The sequence below is a fragment of the Hypanus sabinus genome, unplaced genomic scaffold (assembly GCF_030144855.1).
Source record: "Hypanus sabinus isolate sHypSab1 unplaced genomic scaffold, sHypSab1.hap1 scaffold_526, whole genome shotgun sequence".
Classification (NCBI taxonomy): domain Eukaryota; kingdom Metazoa; phylum Chordata; class Chondrichthyes; order Myliobatiformes; family Dasyatidae; genus Hypanus; species Hypanus sabinus.
The window spans coordinates 311,514-332,103 of NW_026781388.1; the positions used below are offsets into that span (position 1 = coordinate 311,514).

The 20,590-nt window shown below is 63.4% G+C and overlaps 1 protein-coding gene across 1 annotated transcript in view; it reads right to left on the reverse strand.

The window, feature by feature from the left end:
* Nucleotides 1-20,590, reverse strand: part of LOC132389289 (myeloid cell surface antigen CD33-like) — a 50,597-nt gene that overhangs the window by 23,819 nt on the left and 6,188 nt on the right. The window contains exon 2 of the mRNA XM_059961791.1: nucleotides 2,402-2,695. Coding sequence (XP_059817774.1) covers nucleotides 2,402-2,695 — 294 coding nt within the window. The remainder of the gene's footprint in view (nucleotides 1-2,401; nucleotides 2,696-20,590) is intronic.

The following is a 20,590-nucleotide window of genomic DNA, read 5'->3' on the forward strand; positions in this document are numbered from 1 at the left end:
ACCGTCTCAGGTGGCAGGTGCTGGGGACACCGGCGGGGATACCTGTACCGTGACCACCGTCTCAGGTGGCAGGTGCTGGGGACACCGGCGGGGATACCTGTACCGTGACCACCGTCTCAGGTGGCAGGTGCTGGGTACACCGATGGGGATACCTGTACCGTGACCACCGTCTCAGGTGGCAGGTGCTGGGGACACCAGCGGGGATACCTGTACCGTGACCACCGTCTCAGGTGGCGTGTGCTGGGGACACCGATGGGGATACCTGTACCGTGACCACCGTCTCAGGTGGCAGGTGCTGGGTACACCGATGGGGATACCTGTACCGTGACCACCGTCTCAGGAGGCAGGTGCTGGGGACACCGGCGGGGATACCTGTACCGTGACCACCGTCTCAGGTGGCAGGTGCTGGGTACACCGATGGGGATACCTGTACCGTGACCACCGTCTCAGATGGCAGGTGCTGGGGACACCGGTGGGGATACCTGTACCGTGACCACCGTCTCAGGAGGCAGGTGCTGGGGACACCGGCGGGGATACCTGTACCGTGATCACCGTCTCAGGTGGCAGGTGCTGGGGACACCGGTGGGGATACCTGTACCGTGACCACCGTCTCAGGTGGCAGGTGCTGGTGACACCGATGGGGATACCTGTACCGTGACCACCGTCTCAGGTGGCAGGTGCTGGTGACACCGGCGGGGATACCTGTACCGTGACCACCGTCTCAGGTGGCAGGATCTGGTGACACCAGCGGGGATACCTGTACCGTGACCACCGTCTCAGGAGGCAGGTGCTGGGGACACCGATGGGGATACCTGTACCGTGACCACCGTCTCAGGAGGCAGGTGCTGGGGACACCGACGGGGATACCTGTACCGTGACCACCGTCTCAGGTGGCGGGTGCTGGGGACACCGGCGGGGATACCTGTACCGTGACCACCGTCTCAGGTGACAGGTGCTGGGGACACCGGCGGGGATACCTGTACCGTGACCACCGTCTCAGGTGGCAGGTGCTGGGGACACCAGCGGGGATACCTGTACCGTGACCACCGTCTCAGGTGGCAGGTGCTGGGTACACCGGCGGGGATACCTGTACCGTGACCACCGTCTCAGGTGGCAGGTGCTGGGGACACCGGTGGGGATACCTGTACCGTGACCACCGTCTCAGGAGGCAGGTGCTGGGGACACCGATGGGGATACCTGTACCGTGACCACCGTCTCAGGAGGCAGGTGCTGGGGGCACCGGCGGGGATACCTGTACCGTGATCACCGTCTCAGGTGGCAGGTGCTGGGGACACCGGTGGGGATACCTGTACCGTGACCACCGTCTCAGGTGGCGGGTGCTTGTACACCGGCGGGGATACTGTACCGTGACCACCATCTCAGGAGGCAGGTGCTGGGGACACACTTCCTCCGTCTGGGCATTGCCAGCAGACAGCATCAGCTGTACCGCTCTGAGAGAACTGCCTGACGTTTGCCAAGAGGGTGTGATGGCTGTGAGGGGGATGGGCCCCCATCCTATCACGGTGGGCGTCGTGGGGGGCTCAGGGACGTAAGGGCTTCGGGCTGTCCCGCCACCTGACGCACTTCTTTACCTTTGCCTGCCCGCCAGCTCGCCTTGGCGGTCTGTGTTACCGTCTGGCAGTGGAGGGGTCCCCAGTGGAAATCTCTTTACGCAGGGGTCCATTGGGGACTTGGCTGGAAGGTGTTGCGATGGGCAGTACCGTGCAACGGGTCCTTAAGCTGACACCCGGTCCAGCTGTCCATTCTGTGGCCGGGAGGAGTCAGCGGGCCTCACTTAAATGGAGTCAGAGAGGTCGCAGCCCCTGTTTGAGTGTCTGAGGAGGCTGCTGCTCAGGCTCCCGTTGCTCTTCAGCCCCCCGCTCCTCATATACGGGCCCCCAGTGCGGGAGGGGGCTCTCCTGCTGGGCCGGCCAAGACGGCCATCCCTGACTCTAGGCGGTGGAAAGCTGAGAGTTCTGCCAGAGCCGACTGCCTGCCCCTCTTCTGAGGGTACATTCATGTCTGACTGTCCTTGGAGAGGACAGTCGTGGTCACAACGGGTGCAGAGGGGGTTTCTGAGAGCCGTGGGCCACCCAGGGAATTGAAAACTTTATAGACAGTAGTAATCATATTTTAATTTGAATTATTCTCTGACTTGTAAATTCTGAGTGTTTGTACTTTGTGTGTTTGTTGTGTAAATAAACCCCTATAGTTTGGTTAAAAAAAGGGGGTAGTGCTGAGGGGGTGCAGTATGGGAGAGGCAGCACTGATAGCATTGCTGTTTTGAGGCTTTGATGCTAATCTGATGTCTTGCTGGTTTGGTCTCTGCTCTCGGCCCTGCATTGATCAGCTCCACCAGCAGTCTTGCTGCAGCTGCACAGTAAATGCTCTCCATACTTACACTGCACAATCAGTGTGATGGTGCGCTCTGATGAAGCAGACGGGTATGTGACTCTGCAGCTGAGTTTCTGCCCGTGGTCCTTGAGCGTTGGTGTCAGGGTCAGAACGGAAGTAAATGTCCAGGTGCCTCTCTGCTGAATGACAGTGGTGGGGGCTGACGATGAGGCATTGGGAGAGGAGACCCAGGTGAAGCTGAGTGTTGATGCATTACACTTGAAGTTGAAGGTGCAGCTTATGTTCACAGGCTTCCCTGCATCCAACTTAAAGGGGAATATCAAGGGTGTTTCTGTGTGATCTAACAGAGAGAAACATGAAATTATAGAATAACATAACACACAAACAGGCCTTTTCTGTCCACAGCATCCTTACTGCTAGTCCCAATTGCCTTCGTTGGGCCCATTATACAGAAACCCCTCCCCTCCAGGTACCTATCAAAATGTTGTAATTGTACTTGCCTCCAGCACTTCTGGGAGCTCCTGCCAGGTCTGTGTGAAGTGCTTATCTCTCAGGTCTCTTTTATATCTGTGCCCTCCCAACCCTGGGCAAAAAAACTATAACTGTCCACAAGCTCTCATGATTGTATAAACTTCCAGGAGATGAACTCTCATTCTCCTGAGCTCCAAGGGATAAAGATTCAATGAGGTGAAGTTCTCCCTATATCATAGCCCTCTCGTCTGGCTAAATCTCCTTTGCACACTTTCCACGTTGACAATGCCTTTCCCATAACAGGGTGACCAAACCTGCACACAACCTCCACCAAGACGTACAACTGCAACATAATATCCCTACTCCTAAACCCAGGCCTAACTGAGGCCACGTTTGGAGTATTGCAGGCAGTCCTGGTCACCTGCCTACAGAAAAGATATCCATGAGACTGAAAGAGTGCAGAGAAAATGTCCCTGAATGTTACCGGGACTTGAGTTAGAGGGGAAGGTTGAATAGGTTAGGACATTATTCCCTGCAGTGACGGACGATCTGATAGACTCACACACAATCATGAGGGGTCGAGACAGGGAAAATCAAGTGGGTATTTCCACTGAGATGGGAGGCGAGAGGTCAAGGGCGAAAGTGAAATACTTAAAGGGAAATTCTTCACAGACTGCTCCAACAGTAGGGGGGATGGAGTTGGGTTCAAATGCAGCATTTAAGGGGAGTTTGGATAAGCAGATGTTGGGAAGGGTTTGGCAGGTCAATCAGAAAAAGCACAGTAACATCTCAGCGCAGGATAGCTGGGCGGCAGGGCTTGTTTCCGTGCTGCAGAGACTTAGACTCCATCAACCCTTAGATTTTGTCCCTACGTCTGACCCAATTCTGTCACAGGGAGGGCAGTGAGGGGGGAACGCTGGGGGAGGGGGTGAAAGAGGGAACACTGAGGGAGGCGATGAGGAGGGAGTGCTGTGGGAGGCGATGAGGAGGGAATGCTGGGGGAGAGGGGATGAGGGGGGAATGCTGGGGGAGGGGATGAGGAGGAAGTGCTGTGGGAGGGGATGAGGAGGGAATGCTGTGGGAGGGGGTGAGGAGGGAGTGCTGTGGGAGGGGATGAGGAGGAAGTGCTGTGGGAGGGGATGAGGAGGGAACACTGTGGGAGGGTTGGTGAGGAGGGAGTGCTGTGGGAAGGGGAGAGGAGGGAATGCTGTGGGAGAGGGGATGAGGGGGGAACGCTGGGGAGGGGATGAGGGGGGAATGCTGGGGGAGGGGATGAGGAGGAAGTGCTGTGGGAGGGGATGAGGAGGGAATGCTGTGGGAGGAGATGAGGAGGGAGCACTGTGGGAGGGGGTGAGGAGGGAACACTGTGGGAGGGTTGGTGAGGAGGGAGTGCTGTGGGAGGGGGTGAGGAGGGAGCACTGTGGGAGAGGGTGAGGAGGGAGTGCTGTGGGAGGGGTGAGGAGAGAGCGATGTGGGAGGGGGTGAGGAGGGAGCACTGTGGGAGAGGGTGAGGAGGGAGTGCTGTGGGAGGGGATGAGGAGGGAGTGCTGTGGGAGGGGATGAGGAGGGAATGCTGTGGGAGGGGATGAGGAGGGATTTCTGTGGGAGGGGGTGAAGAGGGAGTGCTGTGGGAGGGGATGAGGAGGGAATGCTGGGGGAGGGGGTGAAAGAGGGAACACTGTGGGAGGGGTGAGGAGGGAGCACTAGAGAGGGTGAGGAGGGAGTGCTGTGGGAGGGGATGAGGAGAGAGCACTGTGGGAGGGGTGAGGAGGGAATGCTGTGAGAGGGGATGAGGAGGGATTGCAGTGGGAGGGGGTGAAGAGGGAGTGCTGTGGGAGGGGATGAGGAGGGAATGCTGTGGGAGGGGATGAGGAGGGAATGCTGTGGGAGGGGTGAGGAGGGAGCACTGTGGGAGGGGGTGAGGAGGGAGTGCTGTGGGAGGGGTGAGGAGGGAACACTGTGGGAGGGGGTGAGGAGGGAGTGCTGTGGGAGGGGGTGAGGAGGGAGTGCTGTGGGAGGGGGTGAGGAGGGAATGCTGTGGGAGGGGGTGAGGAGGGAACGCTGTGGGAGGGGATGAGGAGGGAGTGCTGTGGGAGGGGTGAGGAGGGAGCACTGTGGGAGAGGGTGAGGAGGGAGTGCTGTGGGAGGGGTGAGGAGAGAGCACTGTGGGAGAGGGTGAGGAGGGAGTGCTGTGGGAGGGGTGAGGAGGGAGTGCTGTGGAAGAGTGAGGAGGGAGTGCTGTGGGAGGGGTGAGGAGAAAGCACTGTGGGAGGGGATGAGGAGGGAGTGCTGTGGGAGGGGATGAGGAGGGAATGCTGTGGGAGGGGATGAGGAGGGAGTGCTGTGGGAGGGGATGAGGAGGGAGTGCTGTGGGAGGGGTGAGGAGGGAACACTGTGGGAGGGGGTGAGGAGGGAGTGCTGTGGAAGAGTGAGGAGGGAGTGCTGTGGGAGGGGTGAGGAGAAAGCACTGTGGGAGGGGATGAGGAGGGAGTGCTGTGGGAGGGGATGAGGAGGGAATGCTGTGGGAGGGGATGAGGAGGGAGTGCTGTGGGAGGGGATGAGGAGGGAGTGCTGTGGGAGGGGTGAGGAGGGAACACTGTGGGAGGGGGTGAGGAGGGAGTGCTGTGGGAGGGTGTGAGGAGGGAGCACTGTGGGAGGGGGTGAGGAGGGAGTGTTGTGGGAGGGGTGAGGAGGGAGTGCTGTGGGAGGGGGTGAGGAGGGAGTGTTGTGGGAGAGGGTGAGGAGGGAGTGCTGTGGGAGGGGATGAGGAGGGAACACTGTGGGAGGGGGTGAGGAGGGATTGCTGTGGGAGGGGATGAGGAGGGATTGCTGTGGGAGGGGATGAGGAGGGAACACTGTGGGAGGGGGTGAGGAGGGAGTGCTGTGGGAGGGGATGAGGAGGGAATGCTGTGGGAGGGGATGAGGAGGGAGCACTGTGGGAGGGGGTGATGAGGGAGAGCTGTGGGAAGGGGTGAGGAGGGAGTGTTGTGGGAGGGGTGAGGAGGGAGTGCTGTGGGAGGGGGTGAGGAGGGAGTGTTGTGGGAGAGGGTGAGGAGGGAGTGCTGTGGGAGGGGATGAGGAGGGAACACTGTGGGGGGGGTGAGGAGGGAGTGTTGTGGGAGGGGTGAGGAGGGAGTGCTGTGGGAGGGGGTGAGGAGGGAGTGTTGTGGGAGGGGTGAGGAGGGAGTGCTGTGGGAGGGGATGAGGAGGGAATGCTGTGGGAGGGGATGAGGAGGGAATGCTGTGGGAGGGGTGAGGAGGGAGTGCTGTGGGAGGGGTGAGGAGGGAATGCTGTGGGAGGGGATGAGGAGGGAGTGCTGTGGGAGGGGATGAGGAGGGAGTGCTGTGGGAGGGGTGAGGAGGGAGTGCTGTGGGAGGGGTGAGGAGGGAATGCTGTGGGAGGGGATGAGGAGGGAGTGCTGTGGGAGGGGATGAGGAGGGAGTGCTGTGGAAGGGGTGAGGAGGGAACACTGTGGGAGGGGATGAGCAGGGAACGCTGTGGGAGGGGATGAGGAGGGAATGCTGTGGGAGGGGATGAGGAGGGAATGCTGTGGGAGGGGATGAGGAGGGAGTGCTGTGGGAGGGGATGAGGAGGGAATGCTGTGGGAGGGGATGAGGAGGGAACGCTGTGGGAGGGGATGAGGAGGGAATGCTGTGGGAGGGGGTGAGGAGGGAGTGCTGTGGGAGGGGATGAGGAGGGAATGCTGTGGGAGGGGATGAGGAGGGAGTGCTGTGGGAGGGGATGAAGAGGGAGTGCTGTGGGAGGGGTGAGGAGGGAACACTGTGGAAGGGGGGGAGGAGGGAGTGCTGTGGGAGGGGTTGAGGAGGGAGTGCTGTGGGAGGGGATGAGGAGGGAACACTGTGGGAGGGGGTGAGGAGGGATTGCAGTGGGAGGGGATGAGGAGGGAACGCTGTGGGAGGGGATGAGGAGGGAATGCTGTGGGAGGGGGTGAGGAGGGAACGCTGTGGGAGGGGATGAGGAGGGAATGCTGTGGGAGGGGATGAGGAGGGAACGCTGTGGGAGGGGATGAGGAGGGAATGCTGTGGGAGGGGGTGAGGAGGGAGTGCTGTGGGAGAGGGTGAGGAGGGAGTGCTGTGGGAGGGGATGAGGAGGGAACACTGTGGGAGGGGGTGAGGAGGGAGTGCTGTGGGAGGGGTGAGGAGAGAGCACTGTGGGAGAGGGTGAGGAGGGAGTGCTGTGGGAGGGGTGAGGAGAGAGCGATGTGGGAGGGGGTGAGGAGGGAGCACTGTGGGAGAGGGTGAGGAGGGAGTGCTGTGGGAGGGGATGAGGAGGGAGTGCTGTGGGAGGGGATGAGGAGGGAATGCTGTGGGAGGGGATGAGGAGGGATTTCTGTGGGAGGGGGTGAAGAGGGAGTGCTGTGGGAGGGGATGAGGAGGGAATGCTGGGGGAGGGGGTGAAAGAGGGAACACTGTGGGAGGGTTGAGGAGGGAGCACTAGGAGAGGGTGAGGAGGGAGTGCTGTGGGAGGGGATGAGGAGAGAGCACTGTGGGAGGGGTGAGGAGGGAATGCTGTGAGAGGGGATGAGGAGGGATTGCAGTGGGAGGGGGTGAAGAGGGAGTGCTGTGGGAGGGGATGAGGAGGGAATGCTGTGGGAGGGGATGAGGAGGGAATGCTGTGGGAGGGGTGAGGAGGGAGCACTGTGGGAGGGGGTGAGGAGGGAGTGCTGTGGGAGGGGTGAGGAGGGAACACTGTGGGAGGGGGTGAGGAGGGAGTGCTGTGGGAGGGGGTGAGGAGGGAGTGCTGTGGGAGGGGGTGAGGAGGGAATGCTGTGGGAGGGGGTGAGGAGGGAACGCTGTGGGAGGGGATGAGGAGGGAGTGCTGTGGGAGGGGTGAGGAGGGAGCACTGTGGGAGAGGGTGAGGAGGGAGTGCTGTGGGAGGGGTGAGGAGAGAGCACTGTGGGAGAGGGTGAGGAGGGAGTGCTGTGGGAGGGGTGAGCAGGGAGTGCTGTGGAAGAGTGAGGAGGGAGTGCTGTGGGAGGGGTGAGGAGGGAGTGCTGTGGAAGAGTGAGGAGGGAGTGCTGTGGGAGGGGTGAGGAGAAAGCACTGTGGGAGGGGATGAGGAGGGAGTGCTGTGGGAGGGGATGAGGAGGGAATGCTGTGGGAGGGGATGAGGAGGGAGTGCTGTGGGAGGGGATGAGGAGGGAGTGCTGTGGGAGGGGTGAGGAGGGAACACTGTGGGAGGGGGTGAGGAGGGAGTGCTGTGGAAGAGTGAGGAGGGAGTGCTGTGGGAGGGGTGAGGAGAAAGCACTGTGGGAGGGGATGAGGAGGGAGTGCTGTGGGAGGGGATGAGGAGGGAATGCTGTGGGAGGGGATGAGGAGGGAGTGCTGTGGGAGGGGATGAGGAGGGAGTGCTGTGGGAGGGGTGAGGAGGGAACACTGTGGGAGGGGGTGAGGAGGGAGTGCTGTGGGAGGGTGTGAGGAGGGAGCACTGTGGGAGGGGGTGAGGAGGGAGTGTTGTGGGAGGGGTGAGGAGGGAGTGCTGTGGGAGGGGGTGAGGAGGGAGTGTTGTGGGAGAGGGTGAGGAGGGAGTGCTGTGGGAGGGGATGAGGAGGGAACACTGTGGGAGGGGGTGAGGAGGGATTGCTGTGGGAGGGGATGAGGAGGGATTGCTGTGGGAGGGGATGAGGAGGGAACACTGTGGGAGGGGGTGAGGAGGGAGTGCTGTGGGAGGGGATGAGGAGGGAATGCTGTGGGAGGGGATGAGGAGGGAGCACTGTGGGAGGGGGTGATGAGGGAGAGCTGTGGGAAGGGGTGAGGAGGGAGTGCTGTGGGAGGGGATGAGGAGGGAATGCTGTGGGAGGGGTGAGGAGGGAGTGCTGTGGGAGGGGATGAGGAGGGAATGCTGTGGGAGGGGATGAGGAGGGAATGCTGTGGGAGGGGATGAGGAGGGAATGCTGTGGGAGGGGTGAGGAGGGAGTGCTGTGGGAGGGGTGAGGAGGGAATGCTGTGGGAGGGGATGAGGAGGGAGTGCTGTGGGAGGGGATGAGGAGGGAGTGCTGTGGAAGGGGTGAGGAGGGAACACTGTGGGAGGGGATGAGGAGGGAACGCTGTGGGAGGGGATGAGGAGGGAATGCTGTGGGAGGGGATGAGGAGGGAATGCTGTGGGAGGGGATGAGGAGGGAGTGCTGTGGGAGGGGATGAGGAGGGAATGCTGTGGGAGGGGATGAGGAGGGAACGCTGTGGGAGGGGATGAGGAGGGAATGCTGTGGGAGGGGGTGAGGAGGGAGTGCTGTGGGAGGGGATGAGGAGGGAATGCTGTGGGAGGGGATGAGGAGGGAGTGCTGTGGGAGGGGATGAAGAGGGAGTGCTGTGGGAGGGGTGAGGAGGGAACACTGTGGAAGGGGGGGAGGAGGGAGTGCTGTGGGAGGGGTTGAGGAGGGAGTGCTGTGGGAGGGGATGAGGAGGGAACACTGTGGGAGGGGGTGAGGAGGGATTGCAGTGGGAGGGGATGAGGAGGGAACGCTGTGGGAGGGGATGAGGAGGGAATGCTGTGGGAGGGGGTGAGGAGGGAACGCTGTGGGAGGGGATGAGGAGGGAATGCTGTGGGAGGGGATGAGGAGGGAACGCTGTGGGAGGGGATGAGGAGGGAATGCTGTGGGAGGGGGTGAGGAGGGAGTGCTGTGGGAGAGGGTGAGGAGGGAGTGCTGTGGGAGGGGATGAGGAGGGAACACTGTGGGAGGGGGTGAGGAGGGAGTGCTGTGGGAGGGGTGAGGAGAGAGCACTGTGGGAGAGGGTGAGGAGGGAGTGCTGTGGGAGGGGTGAGGAGAGAGCGATGTGGGAGGGGGTGAGGAGGGAGCACTGTGGGAGAGGGTGAGGAGGGAGTGCTGTGGGAGGGGATGAGGAGGGAGTGCTGTGGGAGGGGATGAGGAGGGAATGCTGTGGGAGGGGATGAGGAGGGATTTCTGTGGGAGGGGGTGAAGAGGGAGTGCTGTGGGAGGGGATGAGGAGGGAATGCTGGGGGAGGGGGTGAAAGAGGGAACACTGTGGGAGGGTTGAGGAGGGAGCACTAGGAGAGGGTGAGGAGGGAGTGCTGTGGGAGGGGATGAGGAGAGAGCACTGTGGGAGGGGTGAGGAGGGAATGCTGTGAGAGGGGATGAGGAGGGATTGCAGTGGGAGGGGGTGAAGAGGGAGTGCTGTGGGAGGGGATGAGGAGGGAATGCTGTGGGAGGGGATGAGGAGGGAATGCTGTGGGAGGGGTGAGGAGGGAGCACTGTGGGAGGGGGTGAGGAGGGAGTGCTGTGGGAGGGGTGAGGAGGGAACACTGTGGGAGGGGGTGAGGAGGGAGTGCTGTGGGAGGGGGTGAGGAGGGAGTGCTGTGGGAGGGGGTGAGGAGGGAATGCTGTGGGAGGGGGTGAGGAGGGAACGCTGTGGGAGGGGATGAGGAGGGAGTGCTGTGGGAGGGGTGAGGAGGGAGCACTGTGGGAGAGGGTGAGGAGGGAGTGCTGTGGGAGGGGTGAGGAGAGAGCACTGTGGGAGAGGGTGAGGAGGGAGTGCTGTGGGAGGGGTGAGCAGGGAGTGCTGTGGAAGAGTGAGGAGGGAGTGCTGTGGGAGGGGTGAGGAGGGAGTGCTGTGGAAGAGTGAGGAGGGAGTGCTGTGGGAGGGGTGAGGAGAAAGCACTGTGGGAGGGGATGAGGAGGGAGTGCTGTGGGAGGGGATGAGGAGGGAGTGCTGTGGGAGGGGTGAGGAGGGAACACTGTGGGAGGGGGTGAGGAGGGAGTGCTGTGGGAGGGTGTGAGGAGGGAGCACTGTGGGAGGGGGTGAGGAGGGAGCACTGTGGGAGGGGATGAGGAGGGAGTGCTGTGGGGGGGGGTGAGGAGGGAGTGCTGTGGGAGGGGGTGAGGAGGGAATGCTGTGGGAGGAGATGAGGAGGGAGCACTGTGGGAGGGGGTGAGGAGGGATTGCTGTGGGAGGGGGTGAGGACGGTGGGCTGTGGGAGGGGATGAGGAGGGATTGCTGTGGGAGGGGTGAGGAGGGATTGCTGTGGGAGGGGATGAGGAGGGAGTGCTGTGGGAGGGGATGAGGAGGGAGTGCTGTGGGAGGGGTGAGGAGGGAACACTGTGGGAGGGGGTGAGGAGGGAGTGCTGTGGGAGGGTGTGAGGAGGGAGCACTGTGGGAGGGGGTGAGGAGGGAGTGTTGTGGGAGGGGTGAGGAGGGAGTGCTGTGGGAGGGGGTGAGGAGGGAGTGTTGTGGGAGAGGGTGAGGAGGGAGTGCTGTGGGAGGGGATGAGGAGGGAACACTGTGGGAGGGGGTGAGGAGGGATTGCTGTGGGAGGGGATGAGGAGGGAACGCTGTGGGAGGGGATGAGGAGGGAATGCTGTGGGAGGGGGTGAGGAGGGAATGCTGTGGGAGGGGATGAGGAGGGAACACTGTGGGAGTGGGTGAGGAGGGATTGCTGTGGGAGGGGTGAGGAGGGAACGCTGTGGGAGGGGATGAGGAGGGAATGCTGTGGGAGGGGGTGAGGAGGGAATGCTGTGGGAGGGGGTGAGGAGGGATTGCTGTGGGAGGGGATGAGGAGGGAACACTGTGGGAGGGGGTGAGGAGGGAGTGCTGTGGGAGGGGATGAGGAGGGAATGCTGTGGGAGGGGGTGAGGAGGGAGCACTGTGGGAGGGGGTGATGAGGGAGAGCTGTGGGAAGGGGTGAGGAGGGAGTGTTGTGGGAGGGGTGAGGAGGGAGTGCTGTGGGAGGGGGTGAGGAGGGAGTGTTGTGGGAGAGGGTGAGGAGGGAGTGCTGTGGGAGGGGATGAGGAGGGAACACTGTGGGGGGGGTGAGGAGGGAGTGTTGTGGGAGGGGTGAGGAGGGAGTGCTGTGGGAGGGGGTGAGGAGGGAGTGTTGTGGGAGGGGTGAGGAGGGAGTGCTGTGGGAGGGGATGAGGAGGGAATGCTGTGGGAGGGGATGAGGAGGGAATGCTGTGGGAGGGGATGAGGAGGGAATGCTGTGGGAGGGGTGAGGAGGGAGTGCTGTGGGAGGGGTGAGGAGGGAATGCTGTGGGAGGGGATGAGGAGGGAGTGCTGTGGGAGGGGATGAGGAGGGAGTGCTGTGGGAGGGGTGAGGAGGGAACACTGTGGGAGGGGATGAGGAGGGAACGCTGTGGGAGGGGATGAGGAGGGAATGCTGTGGGAGGGGATGAGGAGGGAATGCTGTGGGAGGGGATGAGGAGGGAGTGCTGTGGGAGGGGATGAGGAGGGAATGCTGTGGGAGGGGATGAGGAGGGAACGCTGTGGGAGGGGATGAGGAGGGAATGCTGTGGGAGGGGGTGAGGAGGGAGTGCTGTGGGAGGGGATGAGGAGGGAATGCTGTGGGAGGGGATGAGGAGGGAGTGCTGTGGGAGGGGTGAGGAGGGAACACTGTGGAAGGGGGGGAGGAGGGAGTGCTGTGGGAGGGGTTGAGGAGGGAGTGCTGTGGGAGGGGATGAGGAGGGAACACTGTGGGAGGGGGTGAGGAGGGATTGCAGTGGGAGGGGATGAGGAGGGAACGCTGTGGGAGGGGATGAGGAGGGAATGCTGTGGGAGGGGGGTGAGGAGGGAACGCTGTGGGAGGGGATGAGGAGGGAATGCTGTGGGAGGGGATGAGGAGGGAACGCTGTGGGAGGGGATGAGGAGGGAATGCTGTGGGAGGGGGTGAGGAGGGAGTGCTGTGGGAGAGGGTGAGGAGGGAGTGCTGTGGGAGGGGATGAGGAGGGAACACTGTGGGAGGGGGTGAGGAGGGAGTGCTGTGGGAGGGGTGAGGAGAGAGCACTGTGGGAGAGGGTGAGGAGGGAGTGCTGTGGGAGGGGTGAGGAGAGAGCGATGTGGGAGGGGGTGAGGAGGGAGCACTGTGGGAGAGGGTGAGGAGGGAGTGCTGTGGGAGGGGATGAGGAGGGAGTGCTGTGGGAGGGGATGAGGAGGGAATGCTGTGGGAGGGGATGAGGAGGGATTTCTGTGGGAGGGGGTGAAGAGGGAGTGCTGTGGGAGGGGATGAGGAGGGAATGCTGGGGGAGGGGGTGAAAGAGGGAACACTGTGGGAGGGGTGAGGAGGGAGCACTAGGAGAGGGTGAGGAGGGAGTGCTGTGGGAGGGGATGAGGAGAGAGCACTGTGGGAGGGGTGAGGAGGGAATGCTGTGAGAGGGGATGAGAAGGGATTGCAGTGGGAGGGGGTGAAGAGGGAGTGCTGTGGGAGGGGATGAGGAGGGAATGCTGTGGGAGGGGATGAGGAGGGAATGCTGTGGGAGGGGTGAGGAGGGAGCACTGTGGGAGGGGGTGAGGAGGGAGTGCTGTGGGAGGGGTGAGGAGGGAACACTGTGGGAGGGGGTGAGGAGGGAGTGTTGTGGGAGGGGTGAGGAGGGAGTGCTGTGGGAGGGGGTGAGGAGGGAGTGTTGTGGGAGAGGGTGAGGAGGGAGTGCTGTGGGAGGGGATGAGGAGGGAACACTGTGGGAGGGGGTGAGGAGGGATTGCTGTGGGAGGGGATGAGGAGGGAACGCTGTGGGAGGGGATGAGGAGGGAATGCTGTGGGAGGGGGTGAGGAGGGAATGCTGTGGGAGGGGATGAGGAGGGAACACTGTGGGATTGGGTGAGGAGGGATTGCTGTGGGAGGGGTGAGGAGGGAACGCTGTGGGAGGGGATGAGGAGGGAATGCTGTGGGAGGGGGTGAGGAGGGAATGCTGTGGGAGGGGGTGAGGAGGGATTGCTGTGGGAGGGGATGAGGAGGGAACACTGTGGGAGGGGGGTGAGGAGGGAGTGCTGTGGGAGGGGATGAGGAGGGAATGCTGTGGGAGGGGGTGAGGAGGGAGCACTGTGGGAGGGGGTGATGAGGGAGAGCTGTGGGAAGGGGTGAGGAGGGAGTGTTGTGGGAGGGGTGAGGAGGGAGTGCTGTGGGAGGGGGTGAGGAGGGAGTGTTGTGGGAGAGGGTGAGGAGGGAGTGCTGTGGGAGGGGATGAGGAGGGAACACTGTGGGGGGGGTGAGGAGGGAGTGTTGTGGGAGGGGTGAGGAGGGAGTGCTGTGGGAGGGGGTGAGGAGGGAGTGTTGTGGGAGGGGTGAGGAGGGAGTGCTGTGGGAGGGGATGAGGAGGGAATGCTGTGGGAGGGGATGAGGAGGGAATGCTGTGGGAGGGGATGAGGAGGGAATGCTGTGGGAGGGGTGAGGAGGGAGTGCTGTGGGAGGGGTGAGGAGGGAATGCTGTGGGAGGGGATGAGGAGGGAGTGCTGTGGGAGGGGATGAGGAGGGAGTGCTGTGGGAGGGGTGAGGAGGGAACACTGTGGGAGGGGATGAGGAGGGAACGCTGTGGGAGGGGATGAGGAGGGAATGCTGTGGGAGGGGATGAGGAGGGAATGCTGTGGGAGGGGATGAGGAGGGAGTGCTGTGGGAGGGGATGAGGAGGGAATGCTGTGGGAGGGGATGAGGAGGGGCTGTGGGAGGGGATGAGGAGGGAATGCTGTGGGAGGGGGTGAGGAGGGAGTGCTGTGGGAGGGGATGAGGAGGGAATGCTGTGGGAGGGGATGAGGAGGGAGTGCTGTGGGAGGGGATGAAGAGGGAGTGCTGTGGGAGGGGTGAGGAGGGAACACTGTGGAAGGGGGGGAGGAGGGAGTGCTGTGGGAGGGGTTGAGGAGGGAGTGCTGTGGGAGGGGATGAGGAGGGAACACTGTGGGAGGGGGTGAGGAGGGATTGCAGTGGGAGGGGATGAGGAGGGAACGCTGTGGGAGGGGATGAGGAGGGAATGCTGTGGGAGGGGCTGAGGAGGGAGTGCTGTGGGAGAGGGTGAGGAGGGAGTGCTGTGGGAGGGGATGAGGAGGGAACACTGTGGGAGGGGGTGAGGAGGGAGTGCTGTGGGAGGGGTGAGGAGAGAGCACTGTGGGAGAGGGTGAGGAGGGAGTGCTGTGGGAGGGGTGAGGAGAGAGCGATGTGGGAGGGGGTGAGGAGGGAGCACTGTGGGAGAGGGTGAGGAGGGAGTGCTGTGGGAGGGGATGAGGAGGGAGTGCTGTGGGAGGGGATGAGGAGGGAATGCTGTGGGAGGGGATGAGGAGGGATTTCTGTGGGAGGGGGTGAAGAGGGAGTGCTGTGGGAGGGGATGAGGAGGGAATGCAGGGGGAGGGGGTGAAAGAGGGAACACTGTGGGAGGGGTGAGGAGGGAGCACTAGGAGAGGGTGAGGAGGGAGTGCTGTGGGAGGGGATGAGGAGAGAGCACTGTGGGAGGGGTGAGGAGGGAATGCTGTGAGAGGGGATGAGGAGGGATTGCAGTGGGAGGGGGTGAAGAGGGAGTGCTGTGGGAGGGGATGAGGAGGGAATGCTGTGGGAGGGGATGAGGAGGGAATGCTGTGGGAGGGGTGAGGAGGGAGCACTGTGGGAGGGGGTGAGGAGGGAGTGCTGTGGGAGGGGTGAGGAGGGAACACTGTGGGAGGGGGTGAGGAGGGAGTGCTGTGGGAGGGGGTGAGGAGGGAGTGCTGTGGGAGGGGGTGAGGAGGGAATGCTGTGGGAGGGGGTGAGGAGGGAACGCTGTGGGAGGGGATGAGGAGGGAGTGCTGTGGGAGGGGTGAGGAGGGAGCACTGTGGGAGAGGGTGAGGAGGGAGTGCTGTGGGAGGGGTGAGGAGAGAGCACTGTGGGAGAGGGTGAGGAGGGAGTGCTGTGGGAGGGGTGAGGAGGGAACGCTGGGGAGGGGTGAGGAGGGAGTGCTGTGGAAGAGTGAGGAGGGAGTGCTGTGGGAGGGGTGAGGAGAAAGCACTGTGGGAGGGGATGAGGAGGGAGTGCTGTGGGAGGGGATGAGGAGGGAATGCTGTGGGAGGGGATGAGGAGGGAGTGCTGTGGGAGGGGATGAGGAGGGAGTGCTGTGGGAGGGGTGAGGAGGGAACACTGTGGGAGGGGGTGAGGAGGGAGTGCTGTGGGAGGGTGTGAGGAGGGAGCACTGTGGGAGGGGGTGAGGAGGGAGCACTGTGGGAGGGGATGAGGAGGGAGTGCTGTGGGGGGGGGTGAGGAGGGAGTGCTGTGGGAGGGGGTGAGGAGGGAGTGCTGTGGGAGGGGGTGAGGAGGGATAACTGTGGGAGGGGATGAGGAGGGAGTGCTGTGGGGGGGGTGAGGAGGGAGTGCTGTGGGAGGGGGTGAGGAGGGAATGCTGTGGGAGGAGATGAGGAGGGAGCACTGTGGGAGGGGGGTGAGGAGGGAACGCTGTTGGAGGGGATGAGGAGGGAATGCTGTGGGAGGGGATGAGGAGGGAGTGCTGTGGGATGGGGTGAAGAGGGAGTGCTGTGGGAGGGGGTGAGGAGGGAACGCTGTGGGAGGGGATGAGGAGGGAGCGCTGTGGGAGGGGGTGAGGAGGGAGCACTGTGGGAGGGGATGAGGAGGGAGTGCTGTGGGGGGGGGTGAGGAGGGAGTGCTGTGGGAGGGGGTGAGGAGGGAATGCTGTGGGAGGAGATGAGGAGGGAGCACTGTGGGAGGGGGTGAGGAGGGATTGCTGTGGGAGGGGGTGAGGAGGGAGGGCTGTGGGAGGGGATGAGGAGGGATTGCTGTGGGAGGGGTGAGGAGGGATTGCTGTGGGAGGGGATGAGGAGGAAGTGCTGTGGGAGGGGATGAGGAGGGAGCACTGTGGGAGGGGGTGAGGAGGGAATGCTGTGGGAGGGGGTGAGGAGGGATTGCGGTGGGAGGGGGTGCGGAGGGAGTGCTGTGGGAGGGGGTGAAGAGGGAGTGCTGAGGGAGGGGGTGAGGAGGGAGTGCTGTGGGAGTGGTGAGGAGAGAGCACTGTGGGAGAGGGTGAGGAGGGATTGCTGTGGGAGGAGATGAGGAGGGAGCACTGTGGGAGGGGGTGAGGAGGGATTGCTGTGGGAGGAGATGAGGAGGGAGCACTGTGGGAGGGGGTGAGGAGGGATTGCTGTGGGAGGGGGTGAGGAGGGAGCACTGTGGGAGGGGGTGAGGAGGGAGCACTGTGTGAGGGGGTGAGGAGGGAGTGCTGTGGGAGGGGGTGAGGAGGGAACACTGTGGGAGGGGGTGAAGAGGGAATGTTGTGGGGGGGTGAGGAGGGAGCACTGTGGGAGGGGGTGAGGAGGGAATGCTGTGGGAGGGGATGAGGAGGGAGCACTGTGGGAGAGGGTGAGGAGGGAGTGCTGTGGGAGGGGGTGAGGAGGGAACACTGTGGGAGGGGGTGAGGAGGGAGCACTGTGGGAGGGGGTGAGGAGGGAGCGATGTGGGATGGGGTGAGGAGGGAACGCTGTGGGAGGGGGTGAGGAGGGAGCACTGTGGGAGGGGGTGAGGAGGGAGTGCTGTGGGAGGGGGTGAGGAGGGAGCGATGTGGGAGGGGGTGAGGAGGGAGCGATGTGGGATGGGGTGAGGAGGGAACGCTGTGGGAGAGGGTGAGGAGGGATTGCTGTGGGAGGGGATGAAGAGGGAGCACTGAGGGGTGAGGAGGGAGCACTGAGGGAGGGGTGAGGAGGGAGCACTGTGGGAGGGGTGAGGAGGGAGTGCTGTAGGAGGGGATGAGGAGGGAGTGCTGTGGGAGGGGGTGAGGAGGGAGCACTGTGGGAGGGGGTGAGGAGGGAGGGCTGTGGGAGTGTTGGTGAGGGGGGAGCACTGTGGGAGGGGGTGAAGAGGGAGCACTGTGGGAGGGGATTATGAGGGAGAACTGAGGGGATGAGGAGGGAGCACTGTGGGAGGGGTGAAGAGGGAGCACTGTGGGAGGGGTGAGGAGGAAGTGCTGTGGGAGGGGATGAAGAGGGACTGCTGTGGGAGGGGATGAAGAGGGAGCACTGTGGGAGGGGATGAGGAGGGAGGGCTGTGGGAGGGGTGAGGAGGGAGGGCTGTGGGAGAGGGTGAGGAGGGATTGCTGTGGGAGGGGTGAGGAGGGAGTGCTGTGGGAGGGGATGAGGAGGGATTGCTGTGGGAGGGGGTGAAGAGGGAGTGCTGTGGGAGGGGGTGAGGAGGGAGTGCTGTGGGAGGGGTGAGGAGGGAACGCTGTGGGAGGGGTGAGGAGGGAATGCTGTGGGAGGGGATGAGGAGGGAATGCTGTGGGAGGGGTGAGGAGGGAACGCTGTGGGAGGGGGTGAGGAGGGAGCGCTGTGGGAGGGGATGAGGGAGGAATGCTGTGGGAGGGGATGAGGAGGGAATGCTGTGGGAGGGGGTGAGGAGGGAGTGCTGTGGGAGGGGATGAGGATGAAGTGCTGTGGGAGGGGATGAGGAGTGAATGCTTTGGGAGGGGATGAGGAGGGAATGCTGTGGGAGGAGATGAGGAGGGAGCACTGTGGGAGGGGGTGAGGAGGGATTGCTGTGGGAGGGGGTGAGGAGGGATTGCTGTGGGAGGGGATGAGGAGGGAACTGTGGGAGCGGGTGAGGAGGGAACGCTGTGGGAGGGGGTGAGGATGGAGCACTGTGGGAGGGGGTGAGGAGGGATTGCTGTGGGAGGGGGTGAGGAGGGATCGCTGTGGGAGGGGATGAGGAGGGAGCGCTGTGGGAGGGGGTGAGGAGGGATTGCTGTGGGAGGGGGTGAGGAGGGATCGCTGTGGGAGGGGATGAGGAGGGAGCGCTGTGGGAGGGGGAGGAGGGAACACTGTGGGAGGGGGTGAGGAGGGAACACTGTGGGAGGGGGTGAGGAGGGAACACTGTGGGAGGGGGTGAGGAGGGAGCACTGTGGGAGGGGGTGAGGAGGGAGTGCTGTGGGAGGGGGTGAGGAGGGAGCGATGTGGGAGGGGGTGAGGAGGGAGCGATGTGGGATGGGGTGAGGAGGGAACGCTGTGGGAGAGGGTGAGGAGGGATTGCTGTGGGAGGGGATGAAGAGGGAGCACTGAGGGGTGAGGAGGGAGCACTGAGGGAGGGGTGAGGAGGGAGCACTGTGGGAGGGGTGAGGAGGGAGTGCTGTGGGAGGGGATGAGGAGGGAGTGCTGTGGGAGGGGGTGAGGAGGGAGCACTGTGGGAGGGGGTGAGGAGGGAGGGCTGTGGGAGTGTTGGTGAGGGGGGAGCACTGTGGGAGGGGGTGAAGAGGGAGCACTGTGGGAGGGGATTATGAGGGAGAACTGAGGGGATGAGGAGGGAGCACTGTGGGAGGGGTGAAGAGGGAGCACTGTGGGAGGGGTGAGGAGGAAGTGCTGTGGGAGGGGATGAAGAGGGACTGCTGTGGGAGGGGATGAAGAGGGAGCACTGTGGGAGGGGATGAGGAGGGAGGGCTGTGGGAGGGGTGAGGAGGGAGCGATGTGGGATGGGGTGAGGAGGGAACGCTGTGGGAGGGGGTGAGGAGGGAGCACTGTGGGAGGGGGTGAGGAGGGAGTGCTGTGGGAGGGGGTGAGGAGGGAGCGATGTGGGAGGGGGTGAGGAGGGAGCGATGTGGGATGGGGTGAGGAGGGAACGCTGTGGGAGAGGGTGAGGAGGGATTGCTGTGGGAGGGGATGAAGAGGGAGCACTGAGGGGTGAGGAGGGAGCACTGAGGGAGGGGTGAGGAGGGAGCACTGTGGGAGGGGTGAGGAAGGAGTGCTGTGGGAGGGGATGAGGAGGGAGTGCTGTGGGAGGGGGTGAGGAGGGAGCACTGTGGGAGGGGGTGAGGAGGGAGGGCTGTGGGAGTGTTGGTGAGGGGGGAGCACTGTGGGAGGGGGTGAAGAGGGAGCACTGTGGGAGGGGATTATGAGGGAGAACTGAGGGGATGAGGAGGGAGCACTGTGGGAGGGGTGAAGAGGGAGCACTGTGGGAGGGGTGAGGAGGAAGTGCTGTGGGAGGGGATGAAGAGGGACTGCTGTGGGAGGGGATGAAGAGGGAGCACTGTGGGAGGGGATGAGGAGGGAGGGCTGTGGGAGGGGTGAGGAGGGAGGGCTGTGGGAGAGGGTGAGGAGGGATTGCTGTGGGAGGGGTGAGGAGGGAGTGCTGTGGGAGGGGATGAGGAGGGATTGCTGTGGGAGGGGGTGAAGAGGGAGTGCTGTGGGAGGGGGTGAGGAGGGAGTGCTGTGGGAGGGGGTGAGGAGGGATTGCTGTGGGAGGGGTTGAGGAGTGAGTGCTGTGGGAGGGGGTGAAGGAGTGCTGTGGGAGGGGGTGAGGAGGGAACGCTGTGGGAGGGGATGAGGAGGGAGCGCTGTGGGAGGGGGTGAGGAGGGAGCACTGTGGGAGGGGATGAGGAGGGAGTGCTGTGGGGGGGGTGAGGAGGGAGTGCTGTGGGAGGGGGTGAGGAGGGAATGCTGTGGGAGGGGGTGAGGAGGGAGGGCTGTGGGAGGGGATGAGGAGGGATTGCTGTGGGAGGGGTGAGGAGGGATTGCTGTGGGAGGGGATGAGGAGGAAGTGCTGTGGGAGGGGATGAGGAGGGAGCACTGTGGGAGGGGGTGAGGAGGGAATGCTGTGGGAGGGGGTGAGGAGGGATTGCGGTGGGAGGGGGTGCGGAGGGAGTGCTGTGGGAGGGGGTGAAGAGGGAGTGCTGAGGGAGGGGGTGAGGAGGGAGTGCTGTGGGAGGTGTGAGGAGAGAGCACTGTGGGAGAGGGTGAGGAGGGATTGCTGTGGGAGGAGATGAGGAGGGAGCACTGGGAGGGGGTGAGGAGGGATTGCTGTGGGAGGAGATGAGGAGGGAGCACTGTGGGAGGGGGTGAGGAGGGATTGCTGTGGGAGGGGGTGAGGAGGGAGCACTGTGGGAGGGGGTGAGGAGGGAGCACTGTGTGAGATGGGTGAGGAGGGAGTGCTGTGGGAGGGGGTGAGGAGGGAACATTGTGGGAGGGGGTGAAGAGGGAATGTTGTGGGGGGGTGAGGAGGGAGCACTGTGGGAGGGGGTGAGGAGGGAGCATTGTGGGAGGGGGTGAGGAGGGAATGCTGTGGGAGGGGA